Raw genomic sequence first — 23,126 nt, 5'->3', positions numbered from 1 at the left:
ATGGCTCCCAATAGCACCCCCAGCTGGGGACCGGACTTTCAGCACACAAACCTGTGGAGATTCAAACCAAAGCTCCCCCCTGTCTGCTGTGTCCCCTAGCCAACGTCCCCTGTGGAGTGAGCAACCCTCCGTCCATATCATGTCTTCCGTTCTCAGGAGGTGCTCTGTGTTCTGGGGTGTGGACTCCACAGGACTGGGCAGAAGTGTTTTGCCAGGGTGTCAAGGAGGCCTTACAAGTGGCTGATTGTCTGAGAGGTGCGTGAGGTAGAAAGATCATGATTTGTTTGTTGAAGGTATAGCAAGCAACCTCCACAGATTGTCACTGTCAGAGGCCAACTGCAAAAACCCAAACAACAACAAAACAACAAGCAAACAAACAAAAAACCAGCTTCAAGTAAAAAATAATGGGAGAGGAGAGAGAGAATGGAAATACTTGTTTATTTAAGTTGCCCGTTTTCTGACAGCATCTACAAGGAAGATGCATTTAAATAAAAAATGAGAATTGAAAAGTATGTGTGGTAGACACCTGACCCTTGTGAAACCTTGGATTTCCTGTGGCGTTCTCAGAAACATCTTTACAACCTTTCTGACTTATTGAAGAAAAGACAGAGGCTGCATGACAGATGATAAATGGATGGAGAAATAATAGCTGAGAGTATGTGTACGTGTATGTGTACATGTGTGTGTTTATGAGTATGTGTGTGTGTGTGTGCATGTCAGTCTGTCTTTATGTGTGCATTTGTGCACGTGTGTATGTATGTCCTTTCTACCAATACAATTAAGATCTCCCATCACGCTAGCTTTACAACCCAATATTTCTCAGGTGGGTGGGCTAGAAGTGGATGCTTATGTCGTACACATGCTTGGCTGTTGCAGGAAACGATGCAACGGAGTCTTTGCATCAATGGCTTGGTCAGTAGGTGCGGAGTCGCCTCTTGTGTTAGTCGTGCTCTTGAGAAGAGCACGACTGATAGAATGGATATATAACGAAAGGAGACTTGCTAGATTGGACTGGGTAGTCCATCAAGGACTGCACCACACCAGAGACTGAGAACCCTGTAGTTACACAGTCCATGAAGCTGGGTGCCCTGCCTGGCACTGAAGGCCTGGGGGTCCACACGTGGGAAACTGGAGCTGGGTCCCGGGATCTGAGAAGGAATGTAGCAGCAGCAGCCCAGCAGCAGGTGGTAGATGAATCTTCCAGAGAGTGTGAGGGCAAGCAGCACTAAGCAGGTCTCCCACCGCCTTCCCTTCTGGGTTGCCACCGCGAGACGCTGTTCACTTTAGGTGCGGACCTTCCCGTTTCAAACAATCTGATGAAGAAAAGTCCTCTCAGGAGTGCACAAGGTGTTGGCCTTTTAGCATATTCCAGATCCAGTCAACTTGACAGCCGTGATAAGCCATAACTACCTGAAGAGAACAGATTCCTAGATGTGAATCAGAGCGGCTGGCATTTAGTTTCTATGGGTACTGTAAGGTTGTCTCCAGCTACCCAGCCCTACTGTGCACCCGTCCAGGCTCACCCCACAGTGTGTGATTTTGTCTGCCTGCCTCACCAGCACTGGCTGTCAGCAAGCTCCTTATTTTTTACCTGTCTCTAGTTAGAAAGTTTGCTGCTGTGTTTTTGCTGCATTTCTCCCGCTGTGAAAGATCCTGAACATCTTAGACCCTGGAGGTGTCAGTCACCAATGGGTCTGGTCAAGGGTCCTCTTAGCCCATAGCATCCTGGCTCAGAGGGAACCCCAGCCTCAGGGATTAAGGTTGACTCAGAGGTGACACATTTTTTTTACATGGTGAGTTAAGTCAGGTAAGCGATAGACTGAGGTTGAGAGATCCATCTTACTTCTAGAATCGTCTTGCCTACTTGTAGAATAAGCGCTAAAGCTAATGCAGAGAGTGGTTAGTGTTAACTGCCAACTTGACAGAATCTAGAATCATTTGGAAGACAGGACTCCAGGCATCTCTGTGAGGGATTACCTTGTTTTAATTGAGGTGGGACCTGCCCACTGTGGGTTTCTCCACTCTCTGGTTGGGAGCATGGACTGAGTAAGGGAGAAAGGGAGCTACAGTGCACACCCATCCCTTTCTACTTTCTCATTTTGGACGTCATGTGAGCAGCTGCTTCGAGTTCTTGATGCCCTGGCGTCCCCACTGCAATGGAGTGTGCCCTTGAGGCAGAATGAAACTCCCCTCCTTCCTGTTGCTTTTGCTGTAGCATTTCATCATAGAAACAGGAAAAGAAACTAAGACACAGATGGTAGAAACTATTTCTACCGTGAAAAATGTAATCAAGACTTCCCAGAAAAGTGAACGGTCACTCAAAACTCATCATACAGTTGTCACAGTTCATGAGCCCCAGGAAGTTCTCCATGGACTGTATAGATAAACAAACAAATTGAAACTCCTCCTCTAGATCATGTCACGCTCCTTTAATGTCTGTCACCTGAGGTTTGGGGATAATGGCAGCACAGTGAGCAGCAGAACCTCTTATGCTACCTTGAGTTGAGTGTCACACACTTCCCACACCCGTGCCCATCTCAGTGACCATCCTTCAGGACCCGCTGCAGATCTTCTGATTGCATGCATCCCTCCTTCCTCACCCTTGTCGGAGCAGCCAAAGAACTTTCTACAACCACTGGCAGCAATCGTCTCCTTCTTGAGCTACGCTCATATACAGGGGGCCTCTCTGAGGGAGACCTATCTCTGTGGTAGGGACCAGACATGCTTGTCATCCTAGGATTCCCCTCTGCACCTGCTTTGGGGTCTTTCATGTGTAGTCCATGTTAGTCTGAATGGGTGGATAGTACATGGATGTCTAAACTTGAGTGTTGACTGTGTGTAACCAGTCTGCCTTCGGTGGCATAAATGCAGACACTGGCCAAATGCTGTGGCCCTGACGACTCTTGTGGGCTGAAAGAGGCTGTCCCAAAGAGGTGATCCCCCCCACTTCTCTATGAAGTGCTCAGGGTCTTTGACGTTTAAGTCCAGTGTAATTTGTTTCCACTTGTGTTGAAAACACCAACAGATGTCACCACTTTCCATTGCCTTCTCCTGACATGCCACAGGAGATGCTACACTAACAAGTATCAGATCCCTCTGCATCAGTGGGAGTCAGGTAAGAGGTGGGTTGGACTTGCAGATGGTTCAAACAAAACAGTGGGGTGAGTGTGGAGTAAGGAAGTCTCCGTAAGAATGTGGCAAAGACGAGAGACGCTGGGGGAGGGTGTCCGCTAGCACCGTCCCAAGGACTGCTGCATTCCCCACACCGTTCTTTATCCTAGAGAACCTCCATGCCTCTAGAGGACCTCCGTGCCCCGCAGATGCTCTCATCCCTTGCCTCTCTGCAGCTCCTACAGCCTACCGTGTGCGTCCCTCACACTTGAAGCCGGGATGCTATCGTGCACTGTTTGGAAATTGTACAAGAGGTACTTGTGAGTGGCCAAAATAAATAAATAAAAACACACCAAATCAGTACTAAATGGCCAGAGATAAGATTTTATCTCTCTTGTGACAAGTCCAGGGAGCAAGGTATGCCTTTGAGCAAATAGCACCATATCAATATTCACTGAACTGTGGTGACCTAAGATGCCACTGCTGGGGGAAGATGGAGTCCAGCATTTGGAAACCCCTTCCATTATCTTTATAACTGCCATGAGTCTTAAGCTATTTCACAATTAAAATTATAATTTAAATTTAAAAATAAGCAGTAAGTTCAGAGTGGTAATGCCATGATTAGCAGGACCTAAGTTCCTTCTACTTAACTATGTAGGCATCTTTCAAACATGGCTACAAACTCATGACCCTCAAGTTTCATACCCATTTACATCCAGTCATCAGGAAGCAGGAAGCAAGGGAGAGTGCCTTTTATTAAGGAAACACAGTATATAACTGCTTACAGCTTTTGGCTCTAACTTAGTTACATGACCACATTTAGTGTGCTGGGAAGTTTTATGTCAAGTTGACACAAACTGGAGTCGTCTGAAAGGAAAGAACCTCAATTCAGAGAATACTTCCAGAACACTCAGCTGTAGGGGTATTTCCTTTATTAGGGATTGATGGGGGGGGGCCAGCGCACAGTGAGTGGTGCCAAGCCTGCGCTGGTGGTCCTGGGTTCTATAAGAACGCAGGGCAGTAAATAGCATCCTCCATGGCCTCTGCATCAGCTCCTGCCTCCAGGATTCTGCCCTGCGTGAGTTCCTGCCCTCACTGGTTTTGATGATGAACTGTGAGTGAAATAAGCCCTGTCCTCCCCAAGTTGCTTTTGGTCATGGTGTTTCTTCACAGCAATAGTAACCTTAACTAAGGCACTTAGGTACAAGGGAAGCTGGGAAATGTAGTCTTTTCTGATGTGGCCTTGTAGCAAAATAACATTTCAGGATTATGAGCAGCAGCAGCCGCCTCCTCTTCCTCCTTCCCCTCTTCCCCCTCCTCTTCTTTTTTCTTCTCTTCCTCCTTCCTTTTCTCTCTTCCTTTTCCTATTGGTCCATCCTCCTCTTTCCTCCTTCCCCTTCCTCCTCTTCCTTCTCTTCCCCTCCTCTTCCCTCTCCTCTGCTGCTTTTTTCTTGTTCCAATATGTAACTGCATATACTTAGGGACTATAAGTTGATGTTATGGTTGTGACTACAATGATGCATAATGAAATAACATGAAACACTTGATATCTTTATGGTGAGAGCATTTGAAGTGTACTCTTGGCAGTTTTTAAACATGCAATGCTCTATTATTAACTGTATTTGCTATGTACTTGGGGGTTCTGGCTAGGGAAGGGCAGAGTGGCTCTTAGGAGGTGAACAGGAGCCTCTGCATAGTTACTCCTTGGCCCTGGATCCCTCTAACTACAGCAGTGAGCTGCTAGGTGCCCTTTCTTTAGCACATTACCACTCTGCAGACATCCATCCAGCTTCCGTGGCTCCCCATAGGAACATTAAGCCAGAGAGGTGCCAGTTTCCTTGACTTTATGTTTTTATGACACCCCCTCCTTGAACTGTTTCCAAGTTCCACATCCACAAACAAGGTGCTGGTCCTAAAACCATTAGGAGTCAGTCTTTCAATTAAGGCAGTGCAGAATTCTCATTTAACACAACTAGCCATTAAGAGTCAAATTGCCCATTTATTTGATTCTTTGGAGTATTGTAGCAAGAGATGGAACATAAAAGGTGGGGGTTCAAAGCAGACTGGAGATTTTCTTGTCTTCAAATACCCTTCCACATATATGGAAGAGATTGAAACAAAACGTAAGGAAATACTTTGCCTGAGAGCAAAGAGGTCTGCACAAGTTGTTTGTCTTGTACAGAGAGTAGAAATACAGTGACCTGGGCGATTTCTATCATAGTGAGGAAACAGGACCATGGTACCATGCAACCCCAGTCTGAGAAGACCCTCAAGGGCCCTGTCTGAGGGAAACACCATTATCCTCAGGTCTGTAGGCATAATTTCTCTGCCTTGCCAGTCAGCTCCCAAATAACCACATAGAGACTTATTTTTATTATTAATTATAAATGCCCTACAACTGAAGCTAACACAAAGTTCCTGTCTACATTCTGCCACTCTGCTTAGTACCTTTAACATAGCATGTTCACCTTGCTTCTCCCCGAATCTCCTGGGGACTCCGCCCTTCTTCATCCCTGCACTCTTTCCCTGTCCACAAGTCCCGCCTAGACTCTTCCTACCTAGATATTGGACATTTAGCTCTTTATCAAATCAATGAGAGAAACACATCTTCACATTGTACAAAAAGACTACTCCATAATATGAGTCTGAGAGATGTCTGTCATCAGAAATCCCTAGTCTGAGGGAGACACCGCCCGTTAAGTGTTGGGGGAAGTCCTGTGTATATGTCAAAAAAAGCACTGTTGGCCAATAGGGAAGCAAGATAGGTGGGGCTAGGAGTCCAGGAGAACTCTGGGTAGGAGAAACACAGGGAGTCAAGATGTAACCGCCATAAGGGTAAGAAACCCAGAAACTTCACCGGTAAGAGAAATACTTAGATTAACAATTATGGGATAAATACTTAAGTCAGAGCTAGCCAGTAAGAAACAAGCAAGGCCGACAGCTTCATAATTAATACAGTGTCTTGTGTGTTATTTGGGGACTACAACTCGGCAGAGCCCAGGCGACTGATGGGGGGGGGGACCTAAAGCAGCAGGTAAGGAAAAGGCATCTCTCTCTTTACAGTTAAGGAGACTCATCTTCAAGGGAGCCCAGTCTAAGAGACTGAGTCTACCCTGGGGGACCTCCAGTCTGAGAGGAAACAGGACCTGTGAAGAGACAGCTCCAGTCAGAGAGCAGTCTTATCTTCAGGAAGCCCTTTATAAGGGAAAAGGCCTGGCCTCAGGGATCCCCTGTCTGAAAAAACATAACCTGTACTAAGGGGGGGCTCTGTCTGGGGAGACATGGTCTGTTCTCAAGGAGCTCTTGTCTGATAAGCATGTCCTGTTCTTAGGGATCTTCAGTCAGGTGAGACATGGTCTACCTTTACAGACCATAAGTCAGAGGGAATGACCTGTCCTCAGGAGCACCAAATAAGGAATGACACATGCTCCACCCCTTCAAAGGGAGGTTGGGTAGTTTTTCCCCTGTCACCCATCCTCTTCCTGCCTGTGGAGGAGCTAGTTAATTTGTCTTCCCTTTGTGAGGGTTCTCTATCCTCCTGTCATGGATTAGTCTCCCCGAGGAGATGGAGGAACTACTTGCTCATACTGTATAGAGCCCAGCATAGCAGTTGCTCTGTAAATGTTTATGGTTTCCAAAGACTTAGCTCAGGAAATATGCAGAATCTTACTGACAAAAATCTGGTGATAAACCAATGGGAAGGAGATATTGGAAGGCCTGAGGTGATCTGAGAGGAGGCCCCGGCTTCTCTCTTCTGTGGCCCCTGATGGCACAGATCGGGGCTGTCTGGGAACCACCACAGGGGCATGATGCATTCACTACAACAGTCGCTCTTCACCTCTGCTTGCCTTTCCTTAGGATCATGAAGCCCCCTGTCCCCAGCCTGTCCCCAAGCTTGAGGTGGCAAGGGGAGGAGGACCCAACTCTGACCAGAGGCATAGCTTGGGTTGTGTTGACTCCTCCCATGCCACAGCCTTGTTTCTTTCAGTTAAAGGCCCAGGTCTCCTGAGAGTGTCTGAGAGTTCCATGAATATGCCTCATAGTTCAGCTTTCTGCTTCTGTGGCAATTGAAAAATCTATCTTCTTACAGGTCCCTTTGACAGCAGCCAATTGCCACAGAATGATGGCCCACAGTGTAAAAATTGGAGTGGGTACTACGGCTTTGAGATTTCACAATGAGCTTATGTGTTTTGCACCATTGACTCCAGTCATCCTTACAAAGAGTCAGTTTTACAATGGAGGAAAATTCAGAGGCATCAAGATGGCCAAGGTCCCATAGCCAGAAAAGAGGAAAGTCAGGGTTCAAATTCAGAGGCCTCCTCAGCATCTCAGTGGCTGGGCTTTTGCCTATGTTAATCATCAAATCAAGCTTGGAGCTTCCTTTAAAAGGCAGCTGTAAACCCTGCACTCAAGAGGCAGAGGCAGGTGAATCTCTTTGAACTGGAGGCCAGCTTGATCTGCATAGAGTTCCAGATCAGCATAATCAGCGAGTCCCTGTCTCAAAAAATTCAAATAAATAAATAACATCTGTAATGCCTGGCTCTCTCCAACCAATATACCTGACATCTTTGTTTTACTTCTAGAATATTCTCTTTGACTACTCACCCTAGCTTCTCGAATCCACCACCTGTCATTCAAGTGGCAAGTTACAGTGAGACCTCTTCCAAGAAGTGTGTTCCCTTGTCCTAATTGACGGGCAGGCGTCTTCAGAATCCCTCCACACAGTGTGACTTTCTCTGTGTCTTGAGAGTAAGCTGTAGGGCACACCTGGCTTGGAATTTCAGTTCTGCCTCTGTTCTAACTTATTGGGCACACATTTTCAGTCTCCTGAGCGTCCATTTCTCCTGTAAAATGGGCAGATAGTATTGAATTGTTAAGTGGTTTGAATAGAAGACCAAGTGTAAAGTGCTAACATACCACTTAGAACTCCTTCTCTCCTCCCAGGACTGCGGTTGTCCGTGTGTGGATTTGCAACCTCTCCCAAGACAAGGACAGTGCCCGGCTCTATCACATGGGTTCTGGGGATCTGAACTTAGGTCCTCATGCTTGCATGACAGTCACTCTAGTGACTGAGCCCTCTCCCAGCTACCAGGTTTCTCTTGTTTTGGTTTTGGTTTTTGTAAACATGAATCAAGGATAAGCTGTCATGGCATAGCTGGTCTTTGGGGTTGTATTTGCCTATATGCATAGAGGTTGGAGATGGCATATTGGCCTGGCACTTTCCCTTCTGGAAGGCCCTGGATATCGCCTGCCATCAGAACCCCATCCCTAGGAGGAAGGCATCCTGAGAAGAGGATCTGTCCCCATGTCCCATACGCCTATCTGAGCAGATGTTCCATGGAAGCCTGATGGAATAAATCCATGCCACTGAGTAGAGCAGGCTACTGTGTCATTGAGGAAGGAGGGGTCTGCCACAGGGCTCTAGATCTTAAATCCAGAGTCTCCAGGGAGGAAACCCAAGGAAAAAGAGGGAGGAGGAAAAAGATGACGATGGAGACAGAGGGCTTCTGTTAAGATTCTGGGCTGGGATGAGATGGCTCTGCGGTAAAAAACCCTCGCTGGGCAACCTGAGGGAGAACTGAGGCCCACACCCAGGTCCCACGGTAGAAGACTGTAGGAGAAAGTCAACTCTCACACCTTGTCCTCTGAACTCCACATGCTCACTGTGGTATGCGCACCTCCCCCCCCCATGTACAGTTACATTTTCAAATAGAAATATGTAGACCAGGCTGGAGCAGGAGACAGCCCATCGTCTCTCCCTAAGCCAAAGGAAGGGAAAGGACAGAGGCTCTGGGGAGTCACAGAGCTGGCCATGCTCCCCCTGCTGTCCACCAGGCACCAGACCAGTCCTCCCCAACATGAAGACAGAAGCCATTAGGAATGCAGAGAGCAAACCTTGGGTAATGGAGCCTGGTGTTTGCAATAAAAATTTAAATGCGACGTCGCGGCGGCAACGGTGCCTTTTATCTGATCGGCCTGTCAGAGCCATAGAAGGCTGGATACTGTAAATGGCTAAACCAAATTGAATTCATATTTACTGCCCTTTAGTCTGTGGGGGTTCCCTGTTTTCAGTGGATTAATCTTTCTCTTCTCCTCCTTTTCCTCTTTTTTTTTTTTTTTTTTTTTGCCTCCCCCTCCGTTCTTCTTATACTTCCAAATGGTTTTGTGATCCAGGAACTCCTTGGGAAAGTTAGTGGGAGAGAAGAGGAGCCTGTCTTCTGGTTGGCTTTTGTTTATTTCTCCAAATCATCTCTGTACCCCTGTTCACCATGTCCTGTGCCCCAGCGGCGCTATGACCAGCTGAGTGGTCTCCCTGAGCTCTGACCACTGGTGAGGTTTGGTTGCTGACAGGCATCTGAAGGAAGTAACTGGGTTGGCTGTCCTTCCTAGGGGCAGGCCACCAGGGGTTGTACCTATTCAACTGCTAGGAAGTTCTTTCTTCAACCCTATCCTGGCTGGGGTCTGCGTTGTCCCCTCTCTAGCAGTGAGGAAGCTCCCCTCTGCTGCCTGACCCCAGGTTCTGGACCTCTTTGCTTTCTCTAGACCTGCTCGAGGTTGGTCAACAGTCCCTACCTAGAGCTTCTTTTTGGTCCCTTGCCACCCACCTCCCCAGGATCCTCCCCATCTGAGCTCCTGTGTGTGTGTGTGTGTGTATGCGCGCGCGCGCGCGCGCGTTCATTTCATTATGGAGAGGCCAGACAACTTTGGCCGTCATTTCTCAGGTGCTTTCCACCTTCATTTTTGAGGATTCCGCGTTGACCTGAAACCGGATTAAGCTTAGGCTTGCTGACCAGGGACCCCAGAGACCCACTTGTCTCTGACTCCCCAGCAGCAGGTATAAGCATGGACCAAATGCCCTGCTTTGTGTGCTTTTTGTGAGTGAGCACATATGTACATCTATCTATGTGCATGTAGAGGCTTGAAATCGACACAGATGCTTCCCTTAGTCACTCTGCACCCTATTTTAAGACTTACTCCTTTGATCTCCTCATGCAGCAGTGTTTTGCTTGTGTGTGCGAACATGCATTGTATGCTTGCCTGATTCTCCCACAGGCCAACAGAGAGGGTGTCAGATCCCTTGGAACTAGAATTACAGACAGTTGTGAGCTGCCGTGTGGGTGCTGGGATTTGAACCAGGGTCCTCTGGAAGAGCAGCCAGCGTTCTTAACTGCTAAGCCTTCTCTCCAGTGTCTCTCACGGAAATGGTGCAGGTAGGCTGGCTTGCCAGTGAGCCCTCAGGGTCTTCCTGTCTCTACCCCACTGCAGGAGTTCTAGACACACACCCTATGCCTGGCTTTGACATGGGCTCCAGGGCTCTGAATTCAGGTTCTCATGCCTGCATAGCAATCGTTTTACTGAATGAGCCATCTCTCCAGCTGCCGGCGGCTTTTTACAGAGCAGAAGCAAGGATGAGGAGGGTCACGGCATACCTAAGCTCATAGCAGGTGGACATGGCGTAATGGCCTGGCACCCCTTTGTCCTTGAAGACCCTTGTTATGGTACCCCTCTACTGGAGCTAGCTAGAGCATGGGAGATAGGGCAGTCTGCTGTGGGACCCCATGGACAGTTCTCTTTCCTAATACAAATTTCTGTGACTTACACCTGTAGAGGGAGTTTGTACCCATGGACAGCTCTCTTTCCTAATACAGATTTCTGTGACTTACACCTGTAGAGGGAGTTTGTACCCATGGACAGCTCTCTTTCCTAATACAGATTTCTGTGACTTACACCTGTAGAGGGAGTTTGTTAGGTGGTCTCTGCCAAAAAATTGTCTAGCTTTTGTTGGCCTGGGTGTGGCACAAGTCCAGGTTGGACAGCAGGATGGACTTATGTCTCAAGATCCCTGCCACAAATAGACTTTGGAGTAGGAATGTAGACTTTCTTTGCCCCTGATGCCCCTTACAATGGCACCTACCCTGCTGCTTCACAAACAGGTTTCATTGAAACTTGAAAATAAACACTCATTAAGAAGATCTTTTGACTGATAACACAGGCTCCTGTGTGTAATGAGACACTGTCCAAAGCACTGTGAGCTTGGAGTGATCATCATGTGCATCCTCCTGATGAGGCCTTTGATAAGGAACCAGAAGTGACTAGGAAGGCGCAGGCATCACCGGGGACCCTGACATGAAGAGTATCAGCCTCAGACCTAGGAGGAGTTATATGTTAAGATCGATACTTGGGATATAAAAAGTAGATGCAGCTCTGTCCTGGGGAGCCACAGTCAGGGTGTGGCGGACTGAGTGAGATAGCTCCCCTAGGGCTCGGGCCTTTGGTCCACAGTGGGTGTCTATTTGGGGAGAACTAAGAGGTGTGGCCTTGTTAGGGGAAGTATGTCATTGGGGGCGGGTTTTGAGATTTCAAAAGCCTTCTGCCATATTAAGTGCATTCTGTCTGCTTCCTGCTTGTGGTTCCAGAAGGGAGTTCTAAGCTGTTCTTTCTACCACACCTCAGTTCAGCCACTGTGGGCTGTAACCCTCAAAACTGTAAACCCAAAATAAAGTCTCTTTTCTCTAAGCTGCCAGCAATAGGAAAGTAACTGATAAAGGGAGACCCAGGCTGTCTCCGGGGAATCTCAGTCTCAGGGAGATACACATGTGCTCAGGGATCCTGAGTCCGAGGGACACAAATACCGTCCTTAGAGAGACCCGATTTAAGGAGGACGCAGCCTAGTCTTCAGGGATCCCAAGTCTGCTGAGAAGTGCAATTCCCCTCTCAAGTGACCTTCAAGTATGATCTCTTGTTCAGATGCTAACACATAATTACGCTCTGTAGCCACAGTGAACTTTAATGCCGTCCAGTCCATGCCCACCCTGTAGCCTGGGTGGCTTAAATAAGAAAAGCCAATTTTAATTTTGCCTGAGCCAAACATAATGAGGAGACTAAATCATAGACGGAACATTCCCCAGCCAAATGGAAATGAGTTTTGGATTATCTGCTGCTTTCAATTATCCACCCCACTGCTCCCTCCATTAGCTCAGTTGTGGAGTGGACATGGACCAGTGTGGGGAGGGCGCTCAGGTAGGCCTGGGGGCACTGGGAGGGCACTGAAGAATCAGTGGACGGACAGACACCATCTCTAAGACAGACGTGGGCAAGGGGGTTGGCGTTTGGAGAAGGTGGGGCTGTGTCCTGGAGTTTAGGTCTGCTGAGAAGACCTTCAGTGAGGGGGAAGAGTCCTTGTGATGGGAAATGGGTCCCATGTGCCCATGTTCTCCACCCCTGCTCTCCGAGGCGGGAAGGGAGTGGTCCACTCAGGTGCCCAGAGCTCCCGGCTGGCCGGAGACTTCAGGAAAGACAGTCAGTGCAGGGGGATCTTAAGAGTCCAGACTGAATCAGAACTCCTGTCCCCACCTCTCAGCACAGGTGGAAACTGACAGGTGTGAGCAGGGAAGTCGAGGGGCCGAGACCGATGCAGATAGCTGACAGCCATGGACCTTCTACGTCTCCAAGGACAGACCATAAACTATATGGAGACTAATGCGTTTGAAAGTGACGGCGGCACACAACCCGGCACCCATCTCCATCAAAGGCAAGCAAGCAAGCTCTGCTCCCTGCCTCTTCTTCACAGCCTCGCTCCCACCCAAGATGTGTGTAAGGCTTCCCTCGCCCACACAGCACTGTGTCAGGGGAGCCCACCTGCTCACTTGCTCACTCACCTCCATTCATGCGATGACGCCCCCTCACACACCCTGGGGAGCTTGTTCAGTCACACACACACACACACACAGGCTGTCACACATCACACATCAGCCTCCTCGCATCCCCAGCCCCCACCCCACCTCCATTCACATTCCCACCTCTTGTTTCATCACTGTCATACCCCATCGTGTGTGGGCCTCTATCCATTAACCCCAGACATTCATTCACAAGGGGACCTGGGTGTCTCCACTGCTTCCTAGACCCAGTCAGGGGCAGGGGCAGATGTTTCTACTGATATTTGTATTTGCTAATTTTTGGGACAAGGTCTCATGTAGCCCATGATAGCTTTAAACTCATTATATAGCTGAACATGACTTAAAATGGATCTTGCTGCCTCCACTTTCTTAGTGTTGAAATTACAGACATGCACTGCCAGGCCTATTTTGTGTTGTAGTGGGTATGGAACCCAGGGCTTTGTGTACACGAGGCAAGCAGGGTACCCATCAAAATACATCCCCAGCCCCTTCCATCGCAACTATTACCACCTCTCTTTTGTATGGGAGCTGATGTCCCCCACCACATGTCTCTCTGGTTTTTATTAGTCATTGATACAGTTAATGGTTTTCATGCATGCATTAACAAAGAAGAAAAAAATCCCTCTATCTCACCTTGACACTGGGGTCTAGCGTGTTGGAAGCTTATATAACACAATGCCAGTTGTAATTATTAGGCTTGTCTGTGGCCTGACGTCTTCAGAAATGGAGCAATGGTTTGGAACAAGGACTTCAGTGTGAGTGGCTCATGTAGGTGGTAGACTTGGGAAATATGGGAAGAGAAGAGGGAACCAAGACAGGGAGGAGTCTGAGAGAGGCTGACTTAGAGAACAGGTTGCAGTGAAAAGGAAACTGAGGCTCATGCCCACTGGGCACCCTGGGGGTGTACTCTATGGCTCACGGTTGTCTTAGAGGAGGGATGAGAACGCCAAGTCCCACAGCTTCTGTCAGGGACTAGTCCCTGGGCGACTCATTCCCCAGAATCCCTGGCCTGCACCCCAAAAACAAGCTCACTCTTGTATCAGATTGGAGGGTGCAGACTGTCATCGGTGCCCAGGTGACTCTTCCTACTAGAGCACAATTCACTCATTCATTCACTTAGCCTAGGGTCCTCTCAGGAGCATGGGCTAAGCTTGCTACCAGGGATTCAGAGCGAAGGAGATACACTTCTTGCCAAGGTCCCCAGTGAATGGGAGTGACAGGCAGGCAAACATAATTACACAGTGAAAGCTATCACGGATGTATTAACACAGAGGTATAATATGGTCTTCCGAAGAGGAAGTGGTTCTGGCCTGCTAGCTGACTTCCAATAAGAACTGCTTGTCTCACACAGGAGCCTTTCAATGGCCCTAAATGGGCTCCTGCTGCCCTTCCGTTTCCCCTCTTGGCTGTTGTTCAGAAGGTGGCTTCTGCCCCTGTGGATTTGTGGGGAGACAACCTAGGGAATGCTGTTGGTATCCATCCCATGTCTTTCTGCAGCTACCAAGAGGAGAACCTCTAGGGTTTGTAAGCCTCTCCTAGGGATGTGCATATGTTCTCTCCTCCTCCTCCTCCTCCTCCTCCTCCTCCTCCTCCTCCTCCTCCTCCTCCATCCCCACCCCTAACCCATCTCTGGGGTCCTGGTGTCTAGCTGTCACTAGAAAACAGAGGAATGCAGAGGGGAGCCATCCTAGTCAAGGCCCTGTCCTCTGGCATCTCTCAGCAGCATCCTCTGCTGAATGGTCATCAGAAGTGTGAAGTCTCTTCCTGGGAGTGAGCTCCCCCTGTGCTTACCTCAGCCTCGGCCTTCCTGGGTAGTCCCCGGAAACTGCAGTTTCTTAGTGTCCATTGTCTCAATAATCTGATGGCAGGAGGTAGGTCACAGTATCAGTGTCTGTTTAGAAGATCTTCAGTCCTACTTCCGTCCTGATGGGGTGAGCGGGCCCAGGAAGAGTGCTGAGGGGGGAAGGGGGTAATCAGTTCCCTGGTCCCGTTCATTCTTCCTACTCTGAAATGGAGCCCTAGCCTCTAACTTCTGATGCCTGTGTTTCCATCTCTGCTGGAAGGAAGTCGGTTTCTTCTCCCCACCACTAGACAAGACAGCTTCCAGGACTCCTGTGAGTGAGCAGGGTGATGTATGGGGCAGAGAGGAGTCTGAACAGGGGCTTCTAGGAGAAGGAGGTACAGGTTGCTACCTCCCTACAGGTCCCAGCCCCTCCCACCTCCTAGCTGGAGCACCCTTTCGGGGGCTTATTCCTTTTTACCTGAAGCAGGCGACAGAGCATCTCAATTGCTTTACAGGCTTCAGAGGTGGGTGGGGGTTCAGTCTGGTTGCTAAGTTATCTTTTAAATGGAAATCAGGGTGGAGAGACAGCACATATATCTAGCCAGCCATCTGCTAAATGTTGCCTCTTCTGTTGGAAGCAGCTCCTGGTAGTTCCCACAGAGAGGCTGGGGGCGGGGCTGCGAAGGAAGGAGGGTGTGGGATCAGGAATGTCGGGCCTTAGGACTAATGAACAATCAGAGGAAATCTATCCTTCTGCTCCCATTTCCACTGCTCTTCCCTGCCCATTTTATACCCATCCCATTGTTTTAAGTATAAATATCCCATCTGCAGCAGCTGGAGAGATGGACCAGCAATTCAGAGTAGCTTTTCCACAGGATCCAGAATTCAGTTCCTAGCACTCATATTCTATGGCCCACAATTCCCTGTAACTCTGACTCCAGGGTATCTGCATTCTTGTGCCTGTATCCTCTTAAAACACACACGCGTGTGTGAGTGTGTGCACACCCCTACACACACTGAAAAATAATAATAAAAGCAACATTTTAAAAGATTGCTAGAGGCACTACTAATAAACTAACAGCCTAGTTTCACAATTCTGTATTTATTGCCAGTATATTTCTGTGTGTACATATATACGTGCATGTTTGTGTGTACAAATGTGTGTAGGAAGGTGTATATGCATATGTGTGTATGATCACTGCCATCAGGGTCTGATAAGTGGGCCTTTCAGAGCCAGGGAGCCCTCTGCTTCTGAGAGCCCCAGCCTTCCTTCCAAGTTTCTCTCCAAGCAGAAAGCACAAGTGCTCAAATGTAGTGGAACAGCTGGGCCATCTCCGGTTCCTAAGCAATCCATAGTAGAGGCTGCCAGTCCTGGGTACACCCAGGCACATGGATGCCTCGGGAGGGCCCTCCTCTGCTTGGAGTATGGCCTGGAGCCAGGCAATCCTGAGTAAGTGGCAATTCTTTCCACAGTGGAGTCGGTTAGGTTCAGTGGCTCTGAATCTCACTACCCAGTAGCTTAAATGCGGAGAACAGTGCACAGAACCATGACATAAGGAGGATCAGGTCACTCACTGTGCAAGGTTGCTCGGCACAAACCCCGTGGGGACATCTCTTTCTCATTGCACAGGGGTACCTTACGGTTGTGAGCTGTTACACTGCAGAATTTTGAGTGCCACATGAAGAAATCCAGTGTCGGAAGAGAGGGGTACCCTTTCCACCTTGGATGAGTACCTAAGTCTAAGCTAACTCTAAGGCACTGTAGGTTCAGAGAACCTCGTCCTACTCCTTCAATGCTATCTCCCCTCTGTCACGCTGGCAGTCGCTGACTCCTCTGCAGGCTGATTGTGACATTTGATAACAGGGTCCATTCTATAACTTCTGCGCGCGGTGCACCTCTGGTGGCGTTGCTCGCCACCAGCACTTCAGTCCTGCCCATTTCCCTTTCATGGCTCTGTTTCCCTGGGCGGGCCCTGGTCTCCTAGCTCTATGCCCCTGTGCCATCCACGCCACGCAGAAATGCTTGAAGTCACCCGGGCCAGCCTCTTCTCCCAGCCTTTGTTCAAATTCCTGCCTCAAAGAGGAAGCATCTCCCCCAACTCATCGCCTGAGTCAGGCAAATTTACCCATTTCCTTTGACTCCCCCTCTCCTAAACTGGAGGTGAAGCAGCGGTCTTTGGTTTGGCTGCTAGAGTAATGGGCTTAGTGACAATTCTCAGAATACAATTTTAATTAAGATTCAATAGTCACTTGTCTGTCAGTAATCTTCCACGCTGATTACTTAAAATATATTTACCCAGCTCTATTATGTCACCCATTTGAATTCATTAGACATTTGCTAATCCTCAACAAACTTATTTTTTAAACTGTGGTTTGCTTAGCATCATTTGGTAGGATGAAACTGTTTGAAGCAATGGTACCCGGGTTTCTCTGGCTTCTGGGTGTGCATCCCAGCTTCCCTGCTTCCTTTGCTACCTCCGCTCTGAGACAGAAACAGGAGACAAAAGTCAAGGATGAAGTGGCCCAAGGATGTACAGGCAGACCGCTGTCCATGCCTCACAGCTGCAAACTCAGCCCCTCCACACGGAAGTGGCGGGGTGGCTGAGAGGGATCTGAAGGACCAAGCAGAAGATGCTGCATGAGCAGTAATAGGGAGACAGCCTTGGCACTGGCTCCAGGTTTGCTGACAAAAGCTGATGTAAAGACTTCCTGCACCCTTGACTAGGTGCTGCCAGGTGTGTACCCGGAAGGCCGGAGCTCCTCTGAGCACAGAGAAAGGGCGACAGGCAGAGTCCTCCCATGATTGACAGCTTGAGATGTGGACACCTGTTGGGACCTGGGGCAGGATGACCGCTCTGCCTCTGCAGGGCGTTTGGTGATGATAGGTACTGCCTGGGCTGCAGTTGCTCCCGAGGAGCCTGGGGCAGCACTATAAGGGATTAGGCGTGTGGCAGATTCAACTCTCAATGAAGAGCAAACACTGGTCAGAAAACTTCCAGAAGAACCAGACAGCAAATGACATTGGCTTTTCCTGGGCCTGCGTTCTTTGCTTCCCACACTCTGCTCTGCCACACAGTTAAGGAAGATGGCCCAAGCGAGATGCAAAGGAATGAGTGGGCCGTGTGCTAGTAAAGTTTTATTTACACAACAGACAGCAGACAGCAGTAGTTCCCAGGCTTGATCGTTGAGGGGACCCTAATATGGAGGAGGATCATTTGGGATGTGCTAGCAAGTGTGAAACCAGATTTCAGTCTTTGTACAAATAAAATAATACTCAACAACTCAATCGATAATGGCACTGATGACATTAAAATGCTATTGTGGGTGAAATGCAATATGCTACCAAAATGAACTTTCTCAATGATTAAAAGGAGATTATCACCGAAAAGTCTAAAATTACATTTGGCTCATCCTGAGTTTCTGTTGGACAGAGCTGTTCTCAGCACAGCACCTTCTATAGGTGAAACGAGGGGAAGGCTGCTGGCCCTTGGAGGGTCTCAAGGGAGGATTTGCCCTTACCACAAATAGGACTGAAGTCTGCACAACCAAACATATGGTTAGAAGAGGCTTTTATATGTGGCATGTGTATATAGTAGGCATTAGTCACTTCTCTGATGCTGTGATAAAACACCATGAGCCAGGCAACACGTAGAAGGAAGAGTTTATTTGGATTTATCATTCCAGGGGGTTAAGAATCCTGAGTGGCAGGGTGAAAGCTGAGGACTCACGTCCTGAACCTTCAACACAAAGCAAACAGTGCACTCCAATGATGCCACTCTTTAAACTCAAAGCCTGCCTCCAGTGACATAATCCTTCCAACAAGACCACACCTCTTATGCCTCTCAAACAACACCATCAGTTGGGGACTGAGTGTTCAAATGCCCGAGAGTGTGGGGACATCTCATTCAAACCATCAGGTAGTGTATGTGGAAACCACCTGCTGAGTGTTCTCTCTGCATCCTTGGTGCTCAAATTGAGGCCTATGGAATCTACTTCCTTTAAATATTAATAACTTGCTCAAAAACAAGAAGAGCGCTTGGGTAATGGCTCAGCTGGTAAAGTGCTTGCTATGCAGGCAAGAATGACTACATTAAGACCCCCAGTATCCATGTGAAATCCTGGCAAATAAGCACTTACAATCTGAGCTATGGGGAGGCAGACAGGCGAGGAAGAAGCTCACTGGATAGTCCGATCATGAGCTTCAGGTTCAGTGAGAGACACTGTTTTAAAAAATAAGGTGGAGAGCAGATGAGGAGGACAGTCATTGTCACACCTCTAGCCTCCACACACATACAGGGGTGCCTGGACACACACGAGCGCACACACATGCACAGAGCCAACAAAACAAGAAACCGAACGTAGCACCAAATGAATCCTTAATCCAGTCTCTTCCCCCCACAGAGCATCTCAGTTCTTCTGAACTTGTTAACATGCACAGAACATCCACCAGAGCAAGCAAGTGGGCAGCGCATCCCAGCTTATTGGCCTCTGAAGCCGCTTTTGTGGAACCTAATTAGCACTTGGAGAAGCCAATTTGAGAAACTCTGGTCTTTAGGAAGCTGTGCAACCAGGGCACAGGATCTTCTCCAAATCCAACCCAATGGCATGCTTTTAGCATCACATAAAAAGATACATAATTGCTACTGCATGGAATAGGGTGAAAACTGTAGAATTGGGAAGGGCAAATCCCCAGCAAACTCCTATCTTTTTCCTACCCTACATGTCTATTTAGGAAAAATACCTACTAAGTGCTGGGCAGTGTGTGAGTCTCTGAGCACCCTGAGGTGAGAGAGCACACCCAGAAGGGGAGTGTGTGTGTGTGTGTGTGTGTGTGTGTGTGTGTGTGTGTGTGTGTTTGTATGTGTGGGTTAGGGTATCAGAGAGGCCTCAATGAGAAGATGACTTTTGATCAGGGATTCTAGTAGGCTGGGAGGGAGTTCCCTCCTTATATACAGGACATCCTTCCCTTGTAACAGGGTCCCCTGACGCCCATGGAATAGCATGGATGGGCAGAGTCCAGGGAGAGGACCTAGCACCAGTCCAGTTCTTCCCTTTCCTGAACTCAAGAGCTGGTATCCAAGTGGCTTGTTCTTGATGAAGAGCACCAGAGTGAATTCCCCACCAACCCTGGTTTTTCTAGAGTCAACTTTCTTTCTGACCACATCCCTCCCCTTTAGGAATGCTAGTCTACTTTCATTTCATGTTTCTCCAAACTAACAAACACTTTACTTCACAAGACAACTGCGGAATGTACTTCAGGCACAAAGGTTATTTGTTGAACCACTGATATGTTATCTTCCCTCCACCTCTCCATCCATACTTTCATGACCTCATCTGTCTATCCACCCATTAATTCCATTCATCCATCTACCCACCCATCCTTAATCCTCTCATCTACCTAACCACTAAACCATACACGTCCCGCCTTCCCATCTACATCCATCTCTCCACCCACTAATCCACTAACCCATCCACCTATCTACCCACATGCCCACCCATCTAACTACCTATCATCCATCCACCCTCCTGTCCACCTACCCATCCACACTTCCCTCCATCCACTCACCCATACTTTCATCTATAGACATGCCAATACCAAATCTATTCATTCAGCCACCCACCCTCCCATCCATCATCCCTCCATCTGTCCACTTGCTAACCCATCCGCTAAAAATCTAACTACCTACTCATCTGTCCACCCACCAACCAACAAATTCCAACCGAGGAAGTAGGATGTTCCAGGTGTCTGGGCACTGTGCGAGATATTTGGATCACAGCAGTTCATAAAAGAGATGAAAGGTCTGCTATCGTGGAACTCATGTGGTATGTGTTATATAGGAAACAATCTGTAATCACACAGACTGAATCAAACTGTTAGGAGATGGTAACAACTAAGGCTAAAAAGATAAAGCAGAAATGCATTAGAAGAGTTAAATGAAAAGATGTGAGTGCTTGCCTGCGCCCAGGCTGTCTCTTGTTCCCTGAGGCAGCGTGTCATTCCTTGGAGGGAGGGAGTTCTTGGTAAGGGAAATCACCTGCGGGCCTTGACCTTGTGTCCTTCCTTCCAGGTGCCGAGGCTGAGTGACCAGATCATGGAGACTCTGCTTGGTGGGCTGCTGGCTTTTGGCATGGCGTTTGCTGTGGTCGATGCCTGCCCCAAGTACTGCGTCTGCCAGAACCTGTCTGAGTCACTGGGGACCCTGTGCCCCTCCAAGGGGCTCCTCTTTGTGCCCCCTGACATTGACCGGAGGACGGTGGAGCTGCGCCTGGGTGGCAACTTCATCATCCACATTGGCCGCCAGGACTTTGCCAACATGACAGGACTGGTGGATCTGACCTTGTCTAGGAACACCATCAGCCACATCCAGCCCTTCTCCTTCCTGGACCTCGAGAGTCTCCGATCCCTGCACCTGGACAGCAACCGGCTGCCCAGCCTTGGGGAGGACACACTCCGGGGCCTGGTCAACCTGCAGCATCTTATCGTGAACAATAACCAGCTGGGTGGCATCGCTGATGATGCCTTTGAGGACTTCCTGCTGACATTAGAAGATCTGGACCTATCCTACAACAACCTCCACGGTCTACCCTGGGATTCGGTACGGCGCATGGTCAACCTGCATCAGCTGAGTCTAGACCACAACCTGCTGGACCACATTGCCGAGGGAACCTTTACAGATCTTCAGAAACTGGCCCGTCTGGACCTCACGTCCAATCGGCTGCAGAAGCTGCCCCCAGACCCCATCTTTGCCCGCTCCCAGGCCTCCCTGTTGACTGCCACGCCCTTCGCCCCACCCCTGTCCTTTAGTTTTGGGGGAAACCCACTGCACTGCAATTGTGAGCTTCTCTGGCTGCGGAGGCTGGAGAGGGATGACGACCTGGAGACCTGTGGATCCCCTGGAGGCCTCAAGGGGCGCTATTTTTGGCATATTCGTGAGGAGGAGTTTGTGTGTGAGCCCCCTCTCATCACACAACACACACACAAGCTGCTGGTTCTGGAGGGCCAGGCAGCCACTCTCAAGTGCAAGGCCATTGGGGACCCCAGCCCCTTGATCCACTGGGTCGCCCCTGATGACCGCTTGGTGGGAAACTCCTCCAGGACTGCTGTATATGACAACGGCACCCTGGACATTCTCATCACCACCTCTCAGGACAGCGGAGCCTTCACCTGCATTGCAGCTAACGCTGCAGGAGAGGCCACAGCTACAGTGGAGGTCTCCATTGTCCAGCTCCCACACCTCAGCAACAGCACTAGCCGGATGGCACCCCCCAAGTCTCGCCTTTCGGACATCACAGGTTCCAGCAAGACCAGCCGGGGTGGGGGAGGCAGCGGCGGTGGGGAGCCTCCCAAAAGCGCCCCGGAGAGGGCTGTTCTTGTGTCCGATGTGACCACCACATCTGCCCTGGTCAAGTGGTCTGTCAGCAAGTCAGCTCCCAGAGTGAAGATGTATCAGCTGCAGTACAACTGCTCAGACGACGAGGTACTGATTTACAGGTGAGCCAGCCCCGGCAGTGTGGCCAGGAGGGACCGGGGCATGGTGGGGGAATGGGCGAGCACCGTGTGCACCTGTTTCCGTTTCCCTTCTCTCCAGAGGTGCCTGTGGGGATCCTGGGTCACCTGCGCCTCTGCTACAGGTAAGGGGCTCCCTCCTGGGTGACTGAAGAAGCATGTAGGAGGAAGGACCATGTCTCCCAGAAGGGGGCAGCGGTGTGATGACAGATGCTTCTGAGCTCCTTGCCAGTAGAGCAGGGCGAGAGCTGAGCCACTGGGAAATCAGTGGTTGAACAGTCTCTGACTCCTAGCAGTCATGGTGGAAAACCGTGAGACCAGAAAGGGTTCACGATGGTGGCTGGACTCTCCACTTCGGTAGCAAGTAGTTTATCCAAAGTAAGACAGTGTGTGTGTGTGTGTGTGAGAGAGAGAGAGAGAGAGAGAGAGAGAGAGAGAGAGAGAGAGAGAGAGAGAGAGAGAGAGAGAGAGAGAGAGAGAGAGAGAGAGAAATGGAGCTACCCTCTATTACCTCAAATAATTGAGAAGATACTGTAGCTGGTCAAAAGCCCCCCATAAATGCCTCCTATACTGTTTCTTATCGTAAATTCTGTTTTTCTCTGACTTGGGTTGCCCCTTTTCTCTAGAGATGTCTGCCTTTTTTATTTGCAGCCCTAGAGAGGGAAGAGCTTCCCATGCTGGTCCAGTTCTGGTTGCCGGAGACTGGCTCATGGGGTCCTTCCAGGTCTTCCAGGATGGGGCTTACCCTGTTCACTCTTCTGGACACCAGCCTCAATGATACTAGCTTTGTGAAGTGACTGTGAAGGTCAAGGGTCATCCCCCAGGCCTGATAGAAAGGGAAGCAAACAATGTAAGGACAGTAGAATTATATATCTCAGCCAGCCATATTGATGTAATAAATAAAATTGGTGTAACCTTGGCAATCTGGAGGTAGAGGCAGGAAGATCACAAGTCCTAGGCTAGCCTGGGCTACATGATGAATTCCGGGCCAGTCAAAGTTTCATAGTAAGACCCTGCCCTAAAAGACCAAACAACAACAAAAGAAATC

General features: G+C 49.1%; 1 protein-coding gene and 1 long non-coding RNA gene across 4 annotated transcripts in view; one reads left to right on the top strand and one right to left on the bottom strand.

Annotated features, from left to right (window-relative positions):
• Positions 1 to 23,126, top strand: part of Lrfn2 (leucine rich repeat and fibronectin type III domain containing 2) — a 160,295-nt gene that overhangs the window by 109,198 nt on the left and 27,971 nt on the right. For 2 of the 3 annotated variants that reach the window (XM_005072408.3, XM_040729367.1), the window contains exon 2: positions 20,640 to 22,063. In XM_005072408.3, coding sequence (XP_005072465.1) covers positions 20,664 to 22,063 — 1,400 coding nt within the window. In that variant the 5' untranslated portion in view covers positions 20,640 to 20,663. Of the gene's footprint in view, positions 1 to 20,639; positions 22,064 to 22,160; positions 22,204 to 23,126 lie in introns of all 3 variants that reach the window. The other variant, XM_040729366.1, reaches the window with a different exon arrangement.
• LOC121133280 lies at positions 425 to 15,167 on the bottom strand. Its single transcript, XR_005870099.1, has 4 exons — positions 15,050 to 15,167; positions 14,580 to 14,741; positions 7,717 to 7,955; positions 425 to 1,410 (listed from the first exon to the last, which is right to left on the bottom strand). It is a non-coding gene; the product is annotated as an uncharacterized LOC121133280 (long non-coding RNA).

Source organism: Mesocricetus auratus, unplaced genomic scaffold (assembly GCF_017639785.1).
Source record: "Mesocricetus auratus isolate SY011 unplaced genomic scaffold, BCM_Maur_2.0 Super-Scaffold_100021, whole genome shotgun sequence".
Classification (NCBI taxonomy): domain Eukaryota; kingdom Metazoa; phylum Chordata; class Mammalia; order Rodentia; family Cricetidae; genus Mesocricetus; species Mesocricetus auratus.
This window is presented reverse-complemented; position numbering and strand designations above follow the sequence as displayed.